At 38.5% G+C, this 23575-nt stretch overlaps 1 protein-coding gene across 1 annotated transcript in view; it reads right to left on the reverse strand.

Moving 5' to 3' along the window:
* Nucleotides 1–23575, reverse strand: part of LOC133663707 (thrombospondin type-1 domain-containing protein 7B-like) — a 124839-nt gene that overhangs the window by 64845 nt on the left and 36419 nt on the right. Inside the window, exon 4 of the mRNA XM_062068389.1 lies at nucleotides 790–905. Within this exon, the coding sequence (XP_061924373.1) occupies nucleotides 790–905 (116 nt within the window). The remainder of the gene's footprint in view (nucleotides 1–789; nucleotides 906–23575) is intronic.

The following is a 23575-nucleotide window of genomic DNA, read 5'->3' on the forward strand; positions in this document are numbered from 1 at the left end:
AGCACTGTGGTTTTTCCCTCATCTGCCGGTCCACACCTGCTGCCAATCAGCATGTTTCTATTTATGTTTGGACCTGTTATGCACGGCTGCTTCACTTTCTGTTTGAGTAAATGAAAACTCATTTTACCTGCGCCCCTTACTCCTGGTTCCTGCATCTTGGGGTCAGTAGAACTGCAGCTATGCGAGTTCCTATCAGTATCTTTTCTTTGCAGTCTATTCAATTGAACATAAGTTGAAAAGGATTCGCAAATCATTGTATTCTGTTTTTATTTACCATTTACACAACGTGCCAACTTCACTGGTTTTGGGGTTTTTGTACAAACTTTTGCTCATGGCTTCTGGAACATTGTACAAGAAGAAGGTACACTGGCGCACGTTCCAGACTACTGTGGAGGATGCATATATGTTTAAGAGTTATTTCTTTTTACATAGCCTTGTTTAGAGTAGCTAGTACTTTTCCTTTGTATATTCTACCAGTTTCTTTCGACATTTCAGATGCCTGGTTAGTGTCTTAACCTTGGAATGTGTTGTGAGAGGGAGATGGGGGGGGGGGGGGGGGCTTTCTTTGTGTGCAAGAAGTTGGCTTTTCCGTTTGAATGTCAGATCAACCAGAGTAGCCGATATGAATGTATTGGTTAAGTTGACCTCCTAAAGCTTTAGTAAAACTTGAAAATATTCCAATTCTGTCTTGATGGTCCTTCTTACTCAGCATATATGTCATCAAAAGAATTTGGTATTGACCAGTAATTTAGATTCCCTGGGAGGAAGAGCTGGTGGACGCAACACTACCTGGCACGCAGGTTGATGGGCAGGCCGTCCACTCGCTGAAGGGCGTCACGATGCAGTCCTTCTTGCACGGGAGATCACAGGGCCGGAGTGTTTCTGGCCGCGTGGACTCGGGGCATCTACACACACACACAAACAGACAAACAGCGGTCTTAAATTCCACTCCATCCCTCAGGCGGGGAGTGATAAATGTCCCCGACTCTGGCCGGTAACAGGACAGCGTCGTGAAACAAGTGCCCCGTCCTTGACATCACACCCCTCCCCGCAGGAAACCTGATTGATTATTCGTCCTGCCGCTTGTACGAGCTTAGGCAAAATGTAGACGGATCATAAATATGAGGATTGTCTCCCAAAACGACTATTTGGTGCCGTGCGGGTAAAAAAACTGAATCTTTGGAGTAATAGCATTAAGTCAGAAATAAAATCAGCATAATATGCATAGGGGGGATTATTATTTGGATACAATAATACAATCAGGAGAAAATATTAATTAGGTAAAATGCAGACATTTAACCCTTTAACACCCCTTGTTGTAAAATTACAACGATACCTTTAACCATCCTAATAAACTATCTGTTATATATTTTTTTATTTTTGTACCACATTTACATAGTCATTGGGTCCTATTGTTCAGTCTCACAAGGCTATTGGATTGTACATTTGTTTATAAGTCACGCCTTCTGGCCATGAACTCACACAACCTCCCACGGTTTCCTTCAAACAACATCTATTTGTTTCATTGGACTGGATTCATCAGATTCAAAAAAGTAGAATGTTTTTTTATATATTTTTTGGTTGTTATTATAATGTCTAGAGCAGGGGTCACCAACCTTTTTGAAACCAAGAGCTACTTCTTGGGTACTGATTAATGCGAAGGGCTACCAGTTTGATACACACTTAAACAAATTGCCAGAAATAGCCAATTTGCTCAATTTCCCTTTAACTCTGTTATTAATAATTAATGATATTTACACTTAATTGAACGGTTTAAAAGAGGAGAAAACACGAAAAAAATGACAATTACATTTTGAAACATAGTTTATCTTCAATTTCGACTCTTTAAAATTCAAAATTCAACCGAAAAAAAGAAGAGAAAAACTAGCTAATTCGAATCTTTTTGAAAAAATTAAAAAAATAATTTATGGAACATCATTAGTAATTTTTCCTGATTAAGATTAATTTTAGAATTTTGATGACATGTTTTAAATAGGTTAAAATCCAATCTACACTTTGTTAGAATATATAACAAATTGGACCAAGCTATATTTCTAACAAAGACAAATCATTATTTCTTCTAGATTTTCCAGAACAAAAATTTTAAAAGAAATTCAAAAGACTTTGAAATAAGATTGAAATTTGATTCTACAGATTTTCTGGATTTGCCAGAATAATGTTTTTGAATTTTAATCATAATAAGTTTGAAGAAATATTTCACAAATATTCTTTGTCGAAAAAACAGAAGCTAAAATGAAAAATGTATTTATTATTCTTTACAATAAAAAAAATAAATTTACTTGAACATTGATTTAAATTGTCAGGAAAGAAGAGGAAGGAAATTAAAAGGTAAAAAGGTATATGTGTTTAAAAATCCTAAAATCATTTTTAAGGTTGTATTTTTTCTCTAAAATTGTCTTTCTGAAAGTTATAAGAAGCAAAGTAAAAAAATTAATGAATTTATTTAAACAAGTGAAGACCAAGTCTTTAAAATATTTTCTTGGATTTTCAAATTCTATTTGAGTTTTGTCTCTCTTAGAATTAAAAATGTCGGTCAAAGCGAGACCAGCTTGTTAGTAAATAAATACAATTTAAAAAATAGAGGCAGCTCACTGGTAAGTGCTGCTATTTGAGCTATTTTTAGAACAGGCCAGCGGGCTACTCATCTGGTCCTTATGGGCTACCTGGTGCCCGCGGGCACCGCGTTGGTGACCCCTGGTCTAGAGCATGTACATATGTAGTTATTGTGGAACAGATGCATCAAATTTCATTTAGAGCTTGTTAGATAATTGTTGCAATTACACAACACTGGCTGAATGTGGTAGTCAAAATAGCCACGCCGTCCCCACATTGATAGAACTACGTCCCCGTAGTTCTATCAATATATGCTAAACGAGCTGAACATAACATCCTTTGTGTTATCGCTAACATTCTCCATAATTTTGCATTTTTCAATGATTAAAATGGCTAAATAAAGTAAAAAAAAAACAATACTTATTGGCCACTAGACGAGACCAAAACAATCAGAGTGCGCTGTGAAGTATCGTGGCCACTGATTGGCTCATCCTCAGGCAGCAATACAAGCCAAACGCCTCAGACTCATATCACTTCGGTACTTGAGACATGCTAACATTAAAGTGCAAACTTTTTTTTGTCAATTTTGCACTCGAACGCCACAGAGTCATATCCCTTTGTACTTGACACATGCTAAGTGTTGGTATGCTATCATTAGCATTCTAGCATATGAAACAATTAACATGCTAACTTTTTTTTTAGCCATCTCAGACTCATATAACTTGGTATTTCATCCATGCGAACTGTTAGCATGCTAAAATTAACGCGCTAACTTTTTTCAGTCGATTTTTCAGCCGAACGCCACAGTTTCATATCACTTGGTTCTTTACACATGCTAAGTGTTAGCATGCTAATGTTAGCATTGCAGCATACTAATGTTAACATGCAAACTTTTTTAAACTAATTTTGCAGCCAAACATCTCAGACTCATAACTTGTTACCTTTCCCATGCTAACTGTTAGCATGCTAACATAAACGCGCTTACGTTTTTTGTCAATTTTGCAGCCGAACGATACAGTCATTTAACTTGGAACTTGAGACATGCTAAGTGTTAGCATGCTAACATTAACGTGCTAACTTTTTTAGTCAATTTTTCAGCCGAACACCACAGAGTCATATCACTTGTTACTTGACACATGCTAAGTGTAAGCATACTAATATTAACATGCAAACTTTTTTAAACCAATTTTGCAGCCAAACGTCTCAGACTCATAGCTTGTTACCTTACCCATGCTAACGGTTAGCATGCTAACATAAACGCGCTTACGTTTTTTGTAAATTTTGCAGCCGAACGATACAGTCATTTAACTTGGTACTTGAGACATGCTAAGTGTTAGCATGCTAACTTTAACGTGCTAACTTTTTTAGTCAATTTTTCAGCCGAACACCACAGAGTCATATCACTTGTTACTTGACACATGCTAAGTGTAAGCATACTAACATTAACATGCTAACTTTTTTTTTTTTAAACCAATTTTGCAGCCAAACATCTCAGACTCATAAAACTCGGTAGTTCACCCATGCTAACTGTTAGCATTCTAACATTAAAGCGCTAGCTTTTTTAGTCAATTTTGCAGCTGAACCCTACAGAGTCATATCACTTGATACTTGACACATGCTAAGTGTTAGCATACTAACATTAACATGCTAACCTTTTTTAAACCGATTTTGCAGCCAAACATCTCAGACTCATATCACTTGGTACTTCACCCATGCTAACTGTTAGCATGCTAACATTAACATGCTAACTTTTATAGTCAATTTTGCAGCCGAATGCCACTTGGTACTCGACACATGCTAAGTGTTAGCATGCAAATTTAAATTTTCCTGAGGGAACTCTCCTGAAGGAATCAATAAAGTACTATCTATCTATCTATCTATCTATCTATCTATCTATCTATCTATCTATCTATCTATCTATCTATCTATCTATCTATCTATCTATCTATCTATCTATCTATCTATCTATCTATCTATCTATCTATCTATCTATCTATCTATCTATCTATCTATCTATCTATCTATCTAATGTTAACATTCTAGCATACTAACATTAACATTTAAAAAACAGTTTAACCAATTTTGCAGCCAAACATCTCAGGGTCATATGACTTGGTACTTGACACATGCTAAGTGCTAGCATACTAACATTAACATGCTAACCTTTTTTTAAACCAATTTTCTAGCCAAACATCTCAGACTCATATAACTTGGTACTTCACCCATGCTAACTTTTAGCATGCTAACATTGACGCGCTAACTTTTTTAGTCAATTTTAGCAGCCGAATGCCACTTGGTACTTGACACATGCTAAGTGTTAGCATGCTAATGTTAGCATTCTAGCATACTAACATTAACATGCTAACATTTTTTTAACCAATTTTGCAGCCAAACATCTCAAACTCATAACTTGTTACCTTACCCATGCTAACTGTTAGCATGCTAACATAAACACGCTTACGTTTTTTGTCAATTTTGCAGCCGAACGATACAGTCATTTAACTTGGTACTTGAGACATGCTAAGTGTTAGCATGCTAACATTAACGTGCTAACTTTTTTAGTCAATTTTTCAGCCGAACACCACAGAGTCATATCACTTGTTACTTGACACATGCTAAGTGTAAGCATACTAACATTAACATGCTAACTTTTTTTTTTTTAAACCAATTTTGCAGCCAAACATCTCAGACTCATAAAACTTGGTACTTCACCCATGCTAACTGTTAGCATTCTAACATTAAAGCGCTAGCTTTTTTAGTCAATTTTGCAGCCGAACCCTACAGAGTCATATCACTTGACACTTGACACATGCTAAGTGTTAGCATACTAACATTAACATGCTAACCTATTTTAAACCGATTTTGCAGCCAAACATCTCAGACTCATATCACTTGGTACTTCACCCATGCTAACTGTTAGCATGCTAACATTAACATGCTAACTTTTATAGTCAATTTTGCAGCCAAATGCCACTTGGTACTCGACACATGCTAAGTGTTAGCATGCAAATTTAAATTTTCCTGAGGGAACTCTCCTGAAGGAATCAATAAAGTACTATCTATCTATCTATCTATCTATCTATCTATCTATCTATCTATCTATCTATCTATCTATCTATCTATCTATCTATCTATCTATCAATCTATCAATCTATCAATCTATCTATCTATCTATCTATCTATCTATCTATCTATCTATCTATCTATCTATCTATCTATCTATCTATCTATCTATCTATCTATCTAATGTTAACCTTCTAGCATACTAACATTAACATTTAAAAAACATTTTAACCAATTTTGCAGCCAAACATCTCAGGGTCATATGACTTGGTACTTGACACATGCTAAGTGCTAGCATACTAACATTAACATGCTAACCTTTTTTAAACCAATTTTCTAACCAAACATCTCAGACTCATATAACTTGGTACTTCACCCATGCTAACATTGACGCGCTAACTTTTTTAGTCAATTTTGCAGCCGAATGCCACTTGGTACTTGACACATGCTAAGTGTTAGCATGCTAATGTTAGCATCCTAGCATACTAACATTAACATGCTAACATTTTTTTAACCAATTTTGCAGCCAAACATCTCAAACTCATAACTTGTTACCTTACCCATGCTAAATGTTAGCATGCTAACATAAACATGCTTACGTTTTTTTTGTCAATTTTGCAGCTGAACGACACAGAGTCATTTAGCTTGGTATTTGACAAAGGCTAACTTTTTCAGCAAATTTTACGAATACGCTTCATAGTCATACGACCTGGTACTTTACACATTGTAACTGTTCGCATGCTAAGTTTAGCATTTCAGGGTCTTGCGCATTGCACATCTTAGTATTCACACGCAATTGCTACTAAAGGCAAGATTGTTTTATAAACATCTCTGCATTATTTTCAAATGTCCGTGACTAATGCAGATCCCAAATACACAAAAGCAGGTACCAATAGGTAATAAAAGTTGGTTTTGCATAATAGCTCACTTTTAATGCCCAAATAAGTACGTCCACCTCGCTGTGATGTCACAAGGTAGCCCGACTGCAAAACCCCGCGTTATAATTTGACGCTATTGCGTAGTTTAACACGGGTATACATCATCGGAACATTTACAAATCAAAACGGATACAATTGATCGTAGTTTCCCTTTAAGAAAATCTATATTTGCAAGCGTAGCAGCAGCTGTCCACTGTTAGCACCATGACGCCCACAGCAAAAATCAATTAAGGTCCACGACATGCATGCTAATTCAACCTGACAAATGTAACGACGTGCAAACTGTTTACTAATAAGTTATTTTCCTCCGAGGATGCATTGCCATCATTTTAAATACCTCATCCATCAAATGTAAACAATTCACCTGCATTCATGGGAAATCGTTGCATCGTGTTTCCTCTTTATTTTGTGCCGCCCACTGACACTTTTGTCAATGCTTCTTTATTCATGCGACAATGTAGACTACAGCAGGGGTTCTCTCAACCTTTTTTTGGGCCTGGGGGCCCAGCTATTCCACTACACACGCCTCTCACCTGGATAGCAGAAGGCTGAGGACGTATTCCGACAAGTTTGACGGTCAATTTAGACCCGGGGATTGTGAGAACGACATGAAAATACATTTGGTTCCACCCCCTTTTCTTTGCGAGCATCTAAAGGCGAATGTGTGAACTGCCGAGCAGTCAGCATCCTAATGACAGCAGACCTTGTACAGTAAGTGATGTTGTATTTTGTTAGTTGGCGATCAGGAAGTGATGAAGAAAAAAAAATTAATGCGTATGCTTAAAATGATCAAAATACATAAGTATTAAATGTTATTATAAATGTTACTACTTTACATATATATGTATATAAAAAGGTGTTTGGATTTTTTCTTAAGGGCTTTATAGGCAGAATACAGCATCTCACAAAAGCGCCATTGTAAGCCTTTTGATTGCATTTATTTATTATTTAGAATGCATTAAAATAATATATCTGTCATGTCTTCCATAATGATTGTGAACAAATTGTGAACAAATTCTTGTCCGCGTCCTTCTTGATATTATTTGCGCTATATTCTTGGTTCAGAAAATGTTGACTTTGATTGCACAAAATCCTTGAAATTGACACAACATGTCAACTTTGTAAACACTGCAGTGCGCATGCGAGTCAGACTGCATTCACATTGGAAATGACATTCATTTTCGGAACATGAACGGAACACTATCAAGATCGGATTTGACAAAATGTCCGAATTGGACATCCGACCCTGCAGTTTAAACGTAGCCTATGACTTTAGCATCGCACTTCTTCTGTTTGTTTCATGTCATTACTGCCACAAGTGGTTTGAAAGTGTATTACAACCAAGTAGAGCTGCGGCTCAATCACTACCCGACCGGTACCGGAAGACCCGAAAGGGCCACGCATGTGCAAAGAATATGTCACTTCCTGTCAACTTGTTTTATGCCTATGGTTCACCGTTACCATGTTTTTTTTTTATCTCAGTAATCTTTATGTAAAAAAAAAATGTCATATAAAAGATTACATACAAAAAAAAATCTATTATTTCAATATACAGTATTTATTTTGAAAACGTACAGATCCGTACAGAAAACTGAACGATGTGCTCAGCTGCCTTATATGGCAAAGTAACCTATATTTTTGTACATCAGTTCACAATACTGATTGTCAGGTTCAAACACTGATGACATCTAATATAATAAACAAACAAAGAAGCAAGGAATTAAACAGAGACAGAATTACATTTGTCTCAATGAGGAGAAACGTGTAGACCTGTACCCTTGTACTGTGTCCCACCAGGCTCTGACGAAAGATTGTATTGGACTTTCCCTGATTACTTGGCAACAGCTGTTTCTAAAGGGACGGGGGTCGTAAACAGCCGTCGCCTTTGGTTACAAAACAGTTCAAAGAAAAGGTGCCTGGAGGGGGGGTCAGCTCCTGTTTCCTCTCCGCTTTGTAGATCTCGGGTCAAGACAAAATCTACAATACATCAAAGAAACCGACACCTTCATGTCGCTTCCCATCCTACACAGTGGAGTTTTACAAGCCTTTTGATTGGTAAGATCAAAGGCAGCTTTTGTCTGCTCGCCGGGGACTCATTGAAACGCAACATTTTGTGATAACTTAGATACAATTATTCTGACACTGATAGTTTGAAATTCTACTTTATTAGGCCGCAGATAAAGATAAAGAAGTGCCTCGCTCCAAAAGAAATCCACATACGCAATTACAAGAGATAAAATGTGGTTGTAATTGTGGCGATGATGCTCCTGATTTTTATATACACGACCGTTCAAAAGTTTGGGGTCACATTGAAATGTCCTTATTTTTGAAGGAAAAGCACTGTACTTTTCTATGAAGATAACTTTAAACTAGTCTTAACTTTAAAGAAATACACTCTATACATTGCTAATGTGGTAAATGACTATTCTAGCTGCAAATTTCTGGTTTTTGGTGCAATGTCTACATAGGTGTATAGAGGCCCATTTCCAGCAACTATCACTCCAGTGTTCTAATGGTACAATGTGTTTGCTCATTGGCTCAGAAGACTAATTGATGATTACAAAACCCTTGTGCAATCATGTTCACACATCTGAAAACAGTTTAGCTCGTTACAGAAGCTACAAAACTGACCTTCCTTTGAGCAGATTGAGTTTGTGAGCATCACATTCGTGGGGTCAATTAAACGCTCAAAATGGCCAGAAAAAGAGAACTTTCATCTGAAACTCGACAGTCTATTCTTGTTCTTAGAAATGAAGGCTATTCCACAAAATTGTTTGGGTGACCCCAAACTTTTGAACGGTAGTGTATATTTGTTCTCTAGTCTATTCTTAGAAAAAAAATAGTAACAAATCATTGATAGAAGATCCAAATATCCCAGTACGTGACGTCGCAGATGCTCCGTAGTCAAACGTTTCTAGAAAGGAAGCAACGTAGTCTTCGCACATGCCTGGACTGATCGGGTCGTGACGCGGACCACAGCTGAGAAACAGGCTAAGACAGGGGTCACCAACGCGGTGCCCGCGGGCACCAGGTAGCCCGTAAGGGCCAGATGAGTAGCCCGCCGGCCTGTTCTAAAAATAGCTCAAATAGCAGCACTTACCAGTGAGCTGCATCTATTTTTTAAATGTTATTTATTTACTAGCAAGCTGGTCTCGCTTTGCCCGACATTTTTAATTCTAAGAGAGACAAAACTCAAATAGAATTTGAAAATCCAAGAAAATATTTTAAAGACTTGGTCTTCACTTGTTTAAATAAATTCATTCATTTTTTTACTTTGCTTCTTATAACTTTCAGAAAGACAATTTTAGAGAAAAAATACAACCTTAAAAATGATTTTAGGATTTTTAAACACATATACCTTTTTACCTTTTAAATTCCTTCCTTTTCTTTCCTGACAATTTAAATCAATGTTTAAGTAAAAAAAAAATTTTTATTGTAAAGAATAATAAATAGATTTTCATTTAATTCTTCATTTTAGCTTCTATTTTTTTGACGAAGAATATTTGTGAAATATTTCTTCAAACTTATTATGATTAAAATTAAAAAAAAATATTCTGGCAAATCCAGAAAATCTGTAGAATCAAATTTAAATCTTATTTCAAAGTCTTTTGAATTTTTTTAAAAATTTTTGTTCTGGAAAATCTAGAAAAAATAGTCATTTGTCTTTGTTAGAAATATAGCTTGGTCCAATTTGCTATATACTCTAACAAAGTGTAGATTGGATTTTAACCTATTTAAAACATGTCATCAAAATTTTAAAATTAATCTTAATCAGGAAAAATTACTAATGATGTTCCATAAATTATTTTTTTAAGTTTTTCTCTTCTTTATTTCGGTTGAATTTTGAATTTTAAAGAGTCGAAATTGAAGACAAACTATGTTTCAAAATTTAATTGTAATTTTTTTCGTGTTTTCTCCTCGTTTAAACCGTTCAATTAAGTGTAAATATCATTAATTATTAATAATAACATAGAGTTAAAGGTAAATTGAGCAAATTGGCTATTTCTGGCAATTTATTTAAGTGTGTATCAAACTGGTAGCCCTTCGCATTAATCACTACCCAAGAAGTAGCTCTTGGTTTCAAAAAGGTTGGTGACCCCTGGGCTAAGAAACACTGCACTACAGTAGGTCTTCATTACCAGAGGCTCTTCTATGATAGCCCACAAATATACACTTTTTTGCGAAGTGACTTTTGTCGACCTGGCAACCCAGATCCAAGTGTTACTTGAGAGCCAGCATGGTGCCACATTCCGCCGGCAGCAGAACGTCAGCATGCACTGGGAACTGATCAAAGAGGACCAAAGCACAAGGAGCATGAGACACAAAACCTTTGCTTCCTCAGCCTCGTCTTCCTTATTCTCTTTCCCTCTTTGCAGGGACGCCTGCCAAAGGGCACAGAAATGCAGTTAGGAAGCCGGGGAATATTCCCAGAACAAGGTACCAAGAACACTGTAGCTGGGTAGACAGTACGCTATGAAACATGAGGTATCACTCACACATAACGTGGAAACCCAGCAGGCACCAGACATTGATACAACCTTGATTACACGTACATGTCTTCTGAAACTGACTTTGAAACAACCTTGCAAAATAGTTGCATTTGTAAATTAAAATAATGTTGGTGTCTAACAATGGATCAAGGTCGTTGGTTGGGAAATGACCAAATTTCAATGATCAAAATCAACGTCACAACATGACATTCAATAAACGTCGTCAAAAAGCATGTTGTTTCAACGTTGTATTCGTGTTGGGGGATATTGGTTGGGAAATGACCAAAATTCAATGGTCAAATAAACGTCACAACCCAACATTGATTAAATGCCGCCAAAAAGGATGTTGTTTCAACGTTGTATTCGTGTTGTAGGATATTGGTTGGGAAATGACCAAAATTCAATGGTCAAATTAACGTCACAAACCCGACATCGATAAAACGTCGCCAAAAAGCATGTTGTTTCAACGTTGTATTTGTGTTGTAGGATATTGGTTGGGAAATGACCAAAAATCAATGGTCAAATCCACGTCACAACCCAACATTGATTAAATGTCGCCAAAAAGCATGTTGTTTCAACGTTGTATTCATCCATCCATCCATTTTTTACCGCTTGTGTTGTAGGATATTGGTTGGGAAATGACCAAAATTCAATGGTCAAATTAACGTCACAAACGCGACATTGATAAAACGTCGCCAAAAAGCATGTTGTTTCAACGTTGTATTCGTGTTGGGGGATATTGGTTGGGAAATGACCAAAATTCAATGGTCAAATCAACGTCACAACCCAACATTGATTAAACGTCGCCAAAATGCATGTTGTTTCAACGTTGTATTCATCCATCCATCCATTTTCTAACGCTTGTGTTGTAGAATATCGGTTGGGAAATGACCAAAATTCAATGGTCAAATTAAGGTCACAAACCCGACATCGATAAAACGTCGCCAAAAATCATGTTGTTTCAACGTTGTATTTGTGTTGTAGAATATTGGTTGGGAAATGACCAAATTTCAATGGTCAAATCATGTTATTTCAACATTGTATTTGTGTTGTAGAATATTGGTTGGGAAACTACCAAAATGTCAATGGTCAAAGCAAAGTCACAACCCAACATTGAGTAAACGTCGCCAAAAAGCATGTTGTTTCAATGCCGTATTCATCCATTTTCTACCGCTTGTGTTTTAGGGTATTGGTTGGGAAATTACCAAAAAATCAAAGGTCAAATCAATGTCACAACCCAACATTGATTAAATGTCACCAAAAATCATATTGTTTCAACCTTGTATTCGTGTTGTAGGATATTGGTTGGGAAATGACCAAAATGCAATGGTCAAATCAACGTCACAACCCAACATTGATTAAACGTCGCCAAAATGCATGTTGTTTCAACGTTGTATTCATCCATCCATCCATTTTCTAACGCTTGTGTTGTAGAATATCGGTTGGGAAATGACCAAAATTCAATGGTCAAATTAACGTCACAAACCCAACATCGATAAAACGTCGCCAAAAATCATGTTGTTTCAACATTGTATTCGTGTTGTAGAATATTGGTTGGGAAATGACCAAATTTCAATGGTCAAATCGTGTTATTTCAACATTGTATTTGTGTTGTAGGATATTGGTTGGGAAATGACCAAAATTCAATGGTCAAATCAACGTCACAACCCAACATTGATTAAACGTCGCCAAAATGCATGTTGTTTCAACGTTGTATTCATCCATCCATCCATTTTCTAACGCTTGTGTTGTAGAATATCGGTTGGGAAATGACCAAAATTCAATGGTCAAATTAACGTCACAAACCCGACATCGATAAAACGTCGCCAAAAATCATGTTGTTTCAACATTGTATTCGTGTTGTAGAATATTGGTTGGGAAATGACCAAATTTCAATGGTCAAATCGTGTTATTTCAACATTGTATTTGTGTTGTAGGATATTGGTTGGGAAATTACCAAAAGTCAATGGTCAAATCAACGTCACAAACTGACATTAAATAAACATCCTCAAAAAGCATGTTGTTTCAACGTTGTATTCGTGTTGTAGGATATTGGTTGGGAAATGACCAAAATTCAATGGTCAAATTAACGTCACAAACCCGACATTGATAAAACGTCGCCAAAAAGCATGTTGTTTCAACGTTGTTATCATGTTGTAGGATATTGGTTGCGAAATTACCAACATGCAACGGTCAAATCAAAGTCACAAACTGACATTAAATAAACATTGTCAAAAAGCATGTTGTTTCAACGTTGTATTCGTGTTGTAGGATATTGGTTGGGAAATGACCAAAAGTCAATGGTCAAATCAACGTCACAAACTGACATTAAATGAACATCCTCAAAAAGCATGTTGTTTCAATGTTGTATGTGTGTTGTAGGATGTTGGTTGGGAAATGACCAAAATTCAATGGTCAAATCCACGTCACAACCCAACATTGATTAAATGTCGCCAAAAAGAAGTTGTTTCAACGTTGTATTCATCCATCCATCCATTTTTTACCGCTTGTGTTGTAGGATATTGGTTGGGAAATGACCAAAATTCAATGGTCAAATTAACGTCACAAACCCGACATTGATAAAACATCGCCAAAAAGCATGTTGTTTCAACGTTGTATTTGTGTTGTAGGATATTGGTTGGGAAATTACCAAAAATCAATGGTCAAATCAACGTCACAACCCAACATTGATTAAATGTCGCCAAAAAGCATGTTGTTTCAACTTTGTATTCATCCATCCATCCATTTTTTACCGCTTGTGTTGTAGGATATCGGTTGGGAAATGACCAAAATTCAATGGTCAAATTAACGTCACAAACCCGACATCGATAAAACGTCGCCAAAAATCATGTTGTTTCAACATTGTATTCGTGTTGTAGAATATTGGTTGGGAAATGACCAAATTTCAATGGTCAAATCATGTTATTTCAACATTGTATTTGTGTTGTAGGATATTGGTTGGGAAATGACCAAAAGTCAATGGTCAAATCAAAGTCACAAACTGACATTAAATAAACATCCTCAAAAAGCATGTTGTTTCAACGTTGTATTCGTGTTGTAGGATATTGGTTGGGAAATGACCAAAATTCAATGGTCAAATTAACGTCACAAATCCGACATTGATAAAACGTCGCCAAAAAGCATGTTGTTTCAATGTTGTATTCATCCATCCATCCATCTTTTACCGCTTGTGTTGTAGGATATTGGTTGGGAAATAACCAAAATTCAATGGTCAAATCAACGTCACATCCCAACATTGATTAAATGTTGCCAAAAAGCATGTTGTTTCAATGTTGTATTTATTTTGTAAGATATTGGTTGGGAAATGACCAAAATTCAATGGTCAAAGCAAGTTATTTCAACATTGTATTTGTGTTGTAGAATATTGGTTGGGAAACTACCAAAATGTCAATGGTCAAATCAAAGTCACAACCCAACATTGAGTAAACGTCGCCAAAAAGCATGTTGTTTCAATGTCGTATTCATCCATTTTCTACCGCTTGTGTTTTAGGATATTGGTTGGGAAATTACCAAAAAAATCAATGGTCAAATCAACATCACAACCCAACATTGAGTAAACGTCGCCAAAAAGCATGTTGTTTCAATGTCGTATTCATCCATTTTCTACCGCTTGTGTTTTAGGATATTGGTTGGGAAATTACCAAAAAAATCAATGGTCAAATCAATGTCACAACCCAACATTGATTAAATGTCACCAAAAATCATGTTGTTTCAACGTTGTATTCGTGTTGTAGGATATTGGTTGGGAAATGACCAAAATTCAATGGTCAAATCAACGTCACAACCCAACATTGATTAAACGTCGCCAAAAAGCATGTTGCTTAAACGTTGTATTCATCAATCCATCCATTGTCTACTGCATGTGTTGTAGGATATCGGTTGGGAAATGACCAAAATTCAATGGTCAAATCAACGTCACAACCCAACATTGATTAAATGTCGCCAAAAAGCATGTTGTTTCAACGTTGTATTCGTGTTGTAGGATATTGGTTGGGAAATGACCAAATTTCAATGGTCAAAGCATGTTATTTCAACATTGTATTTGTGTTGTAAGATATTGGTTGGGAAATGACCAAATTCAATGGTCAAATCAACGTCACAACCCAACATTGATTATATGTCGCCAAAAAGCATGTTGTTTCAATGTTGTATTCATCCATCCACCCATTTTTTACCGCTTGTGTTGTAGGATATTGGTTGGGAAATGACCAAAATTCAATGGTCAAATTAACGTCACAAACCCGACATCGATTAAACGTCGCCAAAAATCATGTTGTTTCAACGTTGTATTCGTGTTGTATGATATTGGTTGGGAAATGACCATATTTCAACGGTCAAAGCATGTTATTTCAACATTGTATTTGTGTTGTAGTATATTGGTTGGGAAACTACCAACATTCAATGGTCAAATCAACGTCACATCCCAACATTGATTAAACGTCGCCAAAAAGTATGGTGTTTCAACGTTGTATTCATCCATCCATCCATTTTCTACCGCTTGTGTTGTAGGATATTGGTTGGAAAATGACCAAAATTCAATGGTCAAATCCACGTCACAACCCAACATTGATTAAATGTCGCCAAAAAGCATGTTGTTTCAACGTTGTATTCGTGTTGTAGAATATTGGTTGGGAAATGACCAAAAGTCAACGGTCAAATCAAAGTCACAAACTGACATTGAATAAACATCGTCAAAAAGCATGTTGTTTCAACGTTGTATGTGTGTTGTAGGATATTGGTTGGGAAATGACCAAAATTCAATGGTCAAATCCACGTCACAACCCAACATTGATTAAACGTGGCCAAAAAGCATGTTGTTTCAACGTTGTATTCATCCATCCATCCATTTTTTACCGCTTGTGTTGTAGGATATCGTTTGGGAAATTACCAAAATTCAATGGTCAAATCAACGTCACATCCCAACATTGATTAAATGTTGCCAAAAAGCATGTTGTTTCAATGTTGTATTCATCCATCCATTCATTTTGTAAGATATTGGTTGGGAAATGACCAAAATTCAATGGTCAAAGCAAGTTATTTCAACATTGTATTTGTGTTGTAGAATATTGGTTGGGAAACTGCCAAAATGTCAATGGTCAAATCAAAGTCACAACCCAACATTGAGTAAACGTCGCCAAAAAGCATGTTGTTTCAATGTCGTATTCATCCATTTTCTACCGCTTGTGTTTTAGGATATTGGTTGGGAAATTACCAAAAAATCAATGGTCAAATCAATGTCACAACCCAACATTGATTAAATGTCACCAAAAAGCATGTTGTTTCAACGTTGTATTCGTGTTGTAGGATATCGGTTGGGAAATGACCAAAATTCAATGGTCAAATCAACGTCACAACCCAACATTGATTAAACGTCACCAAAATGCATGTTGTTTCAACGTTGTATTCATCCATCCATCCATTTTCTAACGCTTGTGTTGTAGAATATCGGTTGGGAAATGACCAAAAGTCAATGGTCAAATCAAAGTCACAAACTGACATTAAATAAACATCCTCAAAAAGCATGTTGTTTCAACGTTGTATTCGTGTTGTAGGATGTTGGTTGGGAAATGACCAAAATTCAATGGTCAAATTAACGTCACAAACCCGACATTGATAAAACGTCGCCAAAAAGCATGTTGTTTCAACGTTGTTATCATGTTGTAGGATATTGGTTGCGAAATTACCAACATTCAATGGTCAAATCAAAGTCACAAACTGACATTAAATAAACATTGTCAAAAAGCATGTTGTTTCAACGTTGTATTCGTGTTGTAGGATATTGGTTGGGAAATGACCAAAAGTCAACGGTCAAATCAAAGTCACAAACTGACATTAAATAAACATCCTCAAAAAGCATGTTGTTTCAACGTTGTATGTGTGTTGTAGGATATTGGTTGGGAAATGACCAAAATTCAATGGTCAAATCAACATCACAACCCAACATTGATTAAACGTCGCCAAAAAGCATGTTGTTTCAACGTCGTATTCATCAATCCATCCATTTTCTACCGCTTGTGTTGTAGGATATCGGTTGGGAAATGACCAAAATTCAATGGTCAAATCAACGTCACAACCCAACATTGATAAAACGTCGCCAAAAAGCATGTTGTTTCAACGTTGTTATCATGTTGTAGGATATTGGTTGCGAAATTACCAACATTCAATGGTCAAATCAAAGTCACAAACTGACATTAAATAAACATTGTCAAAAAGCATGTTGTTTCAACGTTGTATTCGTGTTGTAGGATATTGGTTGGGAAATGACCAAAAGTCAACGGTCAAATCAAAGTCACAAACTGACATTAAATAAACATCCTCAAAAAGCATGTTGTTTCAACGTTGTATGTGTGTTGTAGGATATTGGTTGGGAAATGACCAAAATTCAATGGTCAAATCCACGTCACAACCCAACATTGATTAAATGTCGCCAAAAAGCATGTTGTTTCAACGTTGTATTCATCCATCCATCCATTTTTTACCGCTTGTGTTGTAGGATATTGGTTGGGAAATGACCAAAATTCAATGGTCAAATCAACGTCACATCCCAACATTGATTAAATGTTGCCAAAAAGCATGTTGTTTCAATGTTGTATTCATTTTGTAAGATATTGGTTGGGAAATTACCAAAATTCAATGGTCAAAGCAAGTTATTTCAACATTGTATTTGTGTTGTAGAATATTGGTTGGGAAACTGCCAAACATAGGTGGATTAATGACCGGGCCTACCGGGCCCAGGCCCAGGGGGCCAGAGGCCCCAAGGGGCCAGGCCAACTTGGCCCCGCGGCCGCGACCCAAGCAAAACTACTTTTGCAAAAATAATAATCTTAAGCCCCAAGGGGCCAGGCCAACTTGGCCCCGCGGCCATGATCCATAGAGGGTAAGAGGCCCCAAGGGGCCAGGTCAACTTGGCCCCGCGGCCGCGACCCACAGAGGGCCAGAGGCCCCAAGGGGCCAGGCCAACATGGCCCCGCGGCCATGATCCATAGACGGTCAGAGGCCCCAAGGGGCCAGGCCAACTTGGCCCCGCGGCCACGATCCATAGAGGGTCAGAGGCCCCAGGGGGCCAGGTCAACTTGGCCCCGCGGCCACGATCCATAGACGGTCAGAGGCCCCAAGGGGCCAGGCCAACTTGGCCCCGCGGCCACGACCCACAGAAGGCCAGAGGCCCCAAAGGGCCAGGCCAACTTGGCCCCGCGGCCGCGAGCCACAGAAGGCCAGAGGCCCCAAGGGGCCAGGTCAACTTGGCCCCGCGGCCACGATCCATAGAGGGTAAGAGGCCCCAAGGGGCCAGGTCAACTTGGCCCCGCGGCCGCGACCCACAGAGGGCCTGAGGTCCTAAGGGGTCAGGCCAACTTGGCCCCGCGGCCATGATCCATAGAGGGCCAGAGGCCCCGAGGGGTCAGGCCAACTTGGCCCCGATCCATAGAGGGTCAGAGGCCCCAAGGGGCCAGGCCAACTTGGCCCCGCGGCCACGACCCACAGAGGCCCCAAGGGGCCAGGCAAAATTGGCCCCGCGGCCATGATCCACAGAGGGCCAGAGGCTCTCAATCATTATTATCAAAGCTAATTCTCAAATTGGATGGATCACACAACCTCACTCACATATTCTTTATCAATTATTAAAGGTTGTTTCTGAATTTTGATCACAGAACTTAATGCAAATATTCTTGATTGATTGACAAAGCTCATTCTCAAATTTTGATTACACAACCTTACTCTGACAAATTATCATTATCAAAAAGCTCTATCTCGAATTTGGATCACAGAATCTCACTCAAGTATTCTTAGCTGTGCCCCTCCCCCATCGAGTCTTTCATAAACCGGTCTGTTCTTTTAGAATCTCCTCATTTGGTATTTTGAACTCGTGAGAGACTGCTCAAAATTTGGTTTCCTTTCCCTCAGTTCAGACTCAGAGATAATTTGAAATCATTCAACAAGAAGTTTAACGCGCGCACACACACACACACACACACACTTGAGTTGAGCATTACTTGGAAATTCTTATATTTTCCATTTTGCTGTTATTATCAGCATCTTCCCATTTTGTCCTTTTCTTTCGAGAAAGTTTACAGTCTGACATTTGTCACTGCTGTCAGTTAATAACTTTTTGGTCTTTGACCCATTTTGTCATTTTCTCGATTCGATCGTCACTGACCACTCTCTCCTGTCTGGCAGACATCGTTGCTGCCATCATAGCTAGCAAGCTGCCTGCAGCGGGTCATCCCTATGTTCCCCGTCCCTATGTTACCCGGGTCCTATGTTCCCCTCTACCGGGGAACTAAGGACCCTTTTTAAAAAAAAGGGTTCTATGTTCCCCGCTGCGGGGAACGTACAACACTTTTTCCAGAAAAGGGTTCTATGTTCCCCGCTGCTTCCAATGCGCGACTAAGTAAGACGCACGCAGACACGCATGACAGAGACGCGTTTAAGTTGTCGAAGGAAGGAAGTTCGCGTTTGAGTTGCTCTATCTGCTGCCGCACGCCCTGTGACAGGTTAGGTTTAGGGATGGTTTTGGTCAGGGCACAATTTCGCCAAAAAAGTGCTCCACAACGCCCTGTGACAGGTTAGGTTTAGGGATAGTTTTGGTCAGGGCACAATTTCGCCAAAAAAAAGTGCTCCACAACGCCCTGTGACAGGTTAGGTTTAGGGATGGTTTTGGTCAGGGCACAATTTCGCAATTTCGCCAGATACAATGCAGGGAACATAGGACCCTTTTTTAGAAAAAGGGTCCTAAGTTCCCCGGTCGCATACAAAGACCCAGGAACAACCGGGGAACATAGGACCCGGGGAACATAGGACCCGGGGAACATAGGCACGCTCCCGCCTGCAGATAGCAACATTTTGGTGTCCTTTGGGAAAATATTTAGAAAGAAGACAAAAGTACACACAGTTGTACAACTATTATCTTTATGATCTTTTTTTTGTTAGTTTCTCTGTTACTGTGTGTGGCCAATTAAGCGACTTTTGGCCATACCTGGCTGGTGACATTTAGCGACTTTCTGGTTGATGTTAAGATTAATAATAGCAACAGTTCTCTTCATCTTAATGCAATTTATTGTGTCTGTCTCTCCACATTTTGCCATTAGGTACTTTGAGCTCTTGTTGGTCAGTCACTCTAAGGTACATTGTTGCTGCCATCATAGCTAGCAAGCTGCCTGCAGATAGCGACATTTTGGTGTCCTTTGAGAAATATTAAGAAAGAAGACAAAAGTACAAGACATTGTACGATTACTATCTTTTTAAAATTATTTGTTTCACTGTGTGATTGACCGACTTTGCCGCTAGATTTCGCGTCTTTTGGCCATACCTGGCTAGCGACTAAAAACATCATTTAGCGACTTTTTGGTTGTGAAGATAAGTGGTAAAAGCAGATCTTCCTGTTGGTCTTCCCACATTTTGCCATTTGGTACTTTGCACTCTTCTTGGTCACTCCAAGGCATTTGTCCCTGCCTTCAGCTAGTCACTTGGCTCTTTTGGAATATATTTCACTGTAATTGGCTCTCTCTCTCTCTTTCTCCTCAGTACAAATCAGCCTGTTCCCTTGCCATTCATCACTGACCACTCTGCTCTCCTGTCTGTCAGACATTATTGCTGCTTGCAGATAGCTTGGGGTCCTTAGAGAAAATATCAGAAGAGAAAAGTACACAATTATCTTAATTATCTTTTTTATTCAGTCAGTCCTTCAGTGAGTCCCAGTGTGTTGGCGATTAAGCAACGTTGGCATTCAATTAGCGACTTTTGGCCATACATGGCTGGCGACTCAAAAAACTAGAAAAAAAGTACAAAAAGTTGTACAATTAATATCTTTATTATCCTTAATTCCCCTGAATCCTAGAGTGTGTTGCAATTAAGCAACTTTGCTGCTAGGTTTAGCGACTCTTGTTTTGGGCATACCTGGCTAGCGACTACAAACATTATTCAGCAACTTTTTGGCTGTTAAGATTAACGTTAATAAATTAAATCCTAATACAATTTATTGTGTTGGTCTCGCCATCTTGCTATTAGGTACTTTGAATTCTTGTTGGTCTCTGCTAAGGTATCTGGCTGTTGTCTTTGCCTTCAGTTAGTCACTTGGCTCTGGAATATATTTAACTGTACTTGGCTCTCTCTTTCTCCTCAGTACAAATCAGTCTGTTCCCTTGCCATTTAGACATTTTCTTGATTGGATCATCACTGACCACTCTGCTCTCCTGCTGTCTATCAGACATTGTTGCTCCCATCATAGCTAGCAAGCTGCCTTGGTGTCCTTTGTGAAAATATTTAGATAGAAGACTAAAGTGCACAAAGGTGTACAATTATTATCTTTTCAAAATATTTGTTTCACTGTCAGTGTGATTGACCGACTTTGCCGCTAGATTTCGCGTCTTTTGGCCATACCTGGCTAGCGACTGAAAACATCATTTAGCAACTTTTTGGTTGTGAAGATAAGAGGTAAAAGCAGATCTGCCTGTTGGTCTTTCCACATTTTGCCATTTGGTACTTTGCACTCTTGTTGGTCACTCCAAGGCATTTGTCCCTGCCTTCAGCTAGTCACTTGGCTCTTTTGGAATATATTTCACTGTAATTGGCTCTCTCTCTCTTTCTCCTCAGTACAAATCAGTCTGTTCCCTTGCCATTTAGACATTTTCTTGATTCGATCATCACTGACCACTCTGCTCTCCTGCTGTCTATCAGACGAATCAGTTGATTCTCTGCTCTCAATTGTCTATGCTAGTAAGCTGTTATTCTCTGCTTTGGAGTGTTGATGCTGGGTTGCTAGTTTTCTAAATCACCTCACACACTTGAAGGAAGCAGCACCGATCATAAACACACAAACAAACTCACACACACACACACACACACACACACACACACACACATAGTTGGTTTATCTGTTGTGATAGGCAAAGAGCCAATGTGCAAAGAAAGAAGGGAAATATGGATCATAAACGTTTAAGTGGAGGAGCTAGAAAAAAAATTCAGCAAGAAAAGAAAAAAAAGGAATCAGTTTTACTTGAGAGTGTTCCAAATATCTCCAGCTTCTTCAGTACAAAGACATCTGCTGAAAGCAATTCTATAAATGCTACTGCAAATTCAGCTAAGGTTAGCAATGCACCTGAGCTAGCATGTAGCTCCCAAGATCCTGAGACCACTACAAGTGTAGACACTGAACCAAATGCTTCTGATGCTTATGATTCAACCAATTCAGCAGTAGCCAGTTGCTCGGATGAATGTGAGGTCACTGCACCTCTGGACAGCATAGAAAATGAGCTGAATCTTTCTTCAACACCATCTACAGTGACAACTCTACCTAGTGATCCCGCTAAATGGGCTGAGACCCTCACTGAGTCAATGAAGGAAGTTCTTATTCAAAGAGGTGCAAAATCATTTCACAACCGTCACAGCCATTATCCAGCTTCTGTGAGGAACAGTGGGCTAGGAGGCAAAACCCGATGCCTAAACAATGAACATTTTACTTCACACTTGCCCAATGGACAACGAGTACAAAGAGAGTGGCTGATGTACTCTCCCTCTACTGGTAATGTTTACTGCTTTGCATGCAAACTGTTTTCCCCAAAAACGCATTCTTTTGTGACAGGCTATTGTGATTGGAAACACTCAGAAAGATTTGGTGAACATGAGCGAAGTGCTGAGCACATAACCTGCATGCAAGCAGTCTTGAACCGCGCCAAAGGTGCCACAGTTGATGCAGACCTGTTCAAACAGTTTCAGGCAGAGAGCAGCTATTGGAGGCAGGTGTTACAAAGAGTTGTTGCAGTCATTAAATTCCTTGCAGAAAGGGGCCTTGCATTTAGGGGTAAAAATGAATCGTTAGGGTCTCCTCTCAATGGGAACTACCTTGGTATTCTGGAGGTCCTGGCTGAATTTGATCCCTTTCTAAAGGATCACATCAGAAAGTTTGGGCAGATGGGTCGAGGTAATACCTCATATCTGTCCTCCACCATTTGTGAGGAATTCATTGAATTGATGGGTGCAAAAACCAAACAGGCTATAGCAGATGAACTGCAAGCAAGCAAATACTACTCTATCATTGTGGATTCAACCCCAGATTTATCTCATGTGGACCAATTGACATTCATATTCCGTTTTGTTAGCAAAGAGGGCAGTGTTGTTGAACGCTTTGTGGGTTTTGAGCCCATTACTAGCCATACAGGTGAAAGTTTGGCTAACTGTGTCATGTCTGTGTTGGAAAATCTAGGGTTAGAGCTGTCAAATTGCAGGGGGCAGGCTTATGATAATGCCAGCAACATGTCAGGGAGGTATAATGGGTTGCAGGCTCACTTAAAGAAAAGCAACCCATTAATACACTATATTCCATGTGCAGCTCACTCTTTGAATTTGGTGGGAGTCAACAGCATTGACAGATGTGGAAATGAAGTCTCTAAGTATTTTGACTTGATTCAGTCTATTTACAACTTCACAACTGCATCCACACACCGATGGGACAGGGTATTTGGCAATTCCAACATAGATCTCACACTTAAAGCT

The sequence above is a fragment of the Entelurus aequoreus genome, linkage group LG13, assembly GCF_033978785.1.
Source record: "Entelurus aequoreus isolate RoL-2023_Sb linkage group LG13, RoL_Eaeq_v1.1, whole genome shotgun sequence".
Taxonomy (NCBI): domain Eukaryota; kingdom Metazoa; phylum Chordata; class Actinopteri; order Syngnathiformes; family Syngnathidae; genus Entelurus; species Entelurus aequoreus.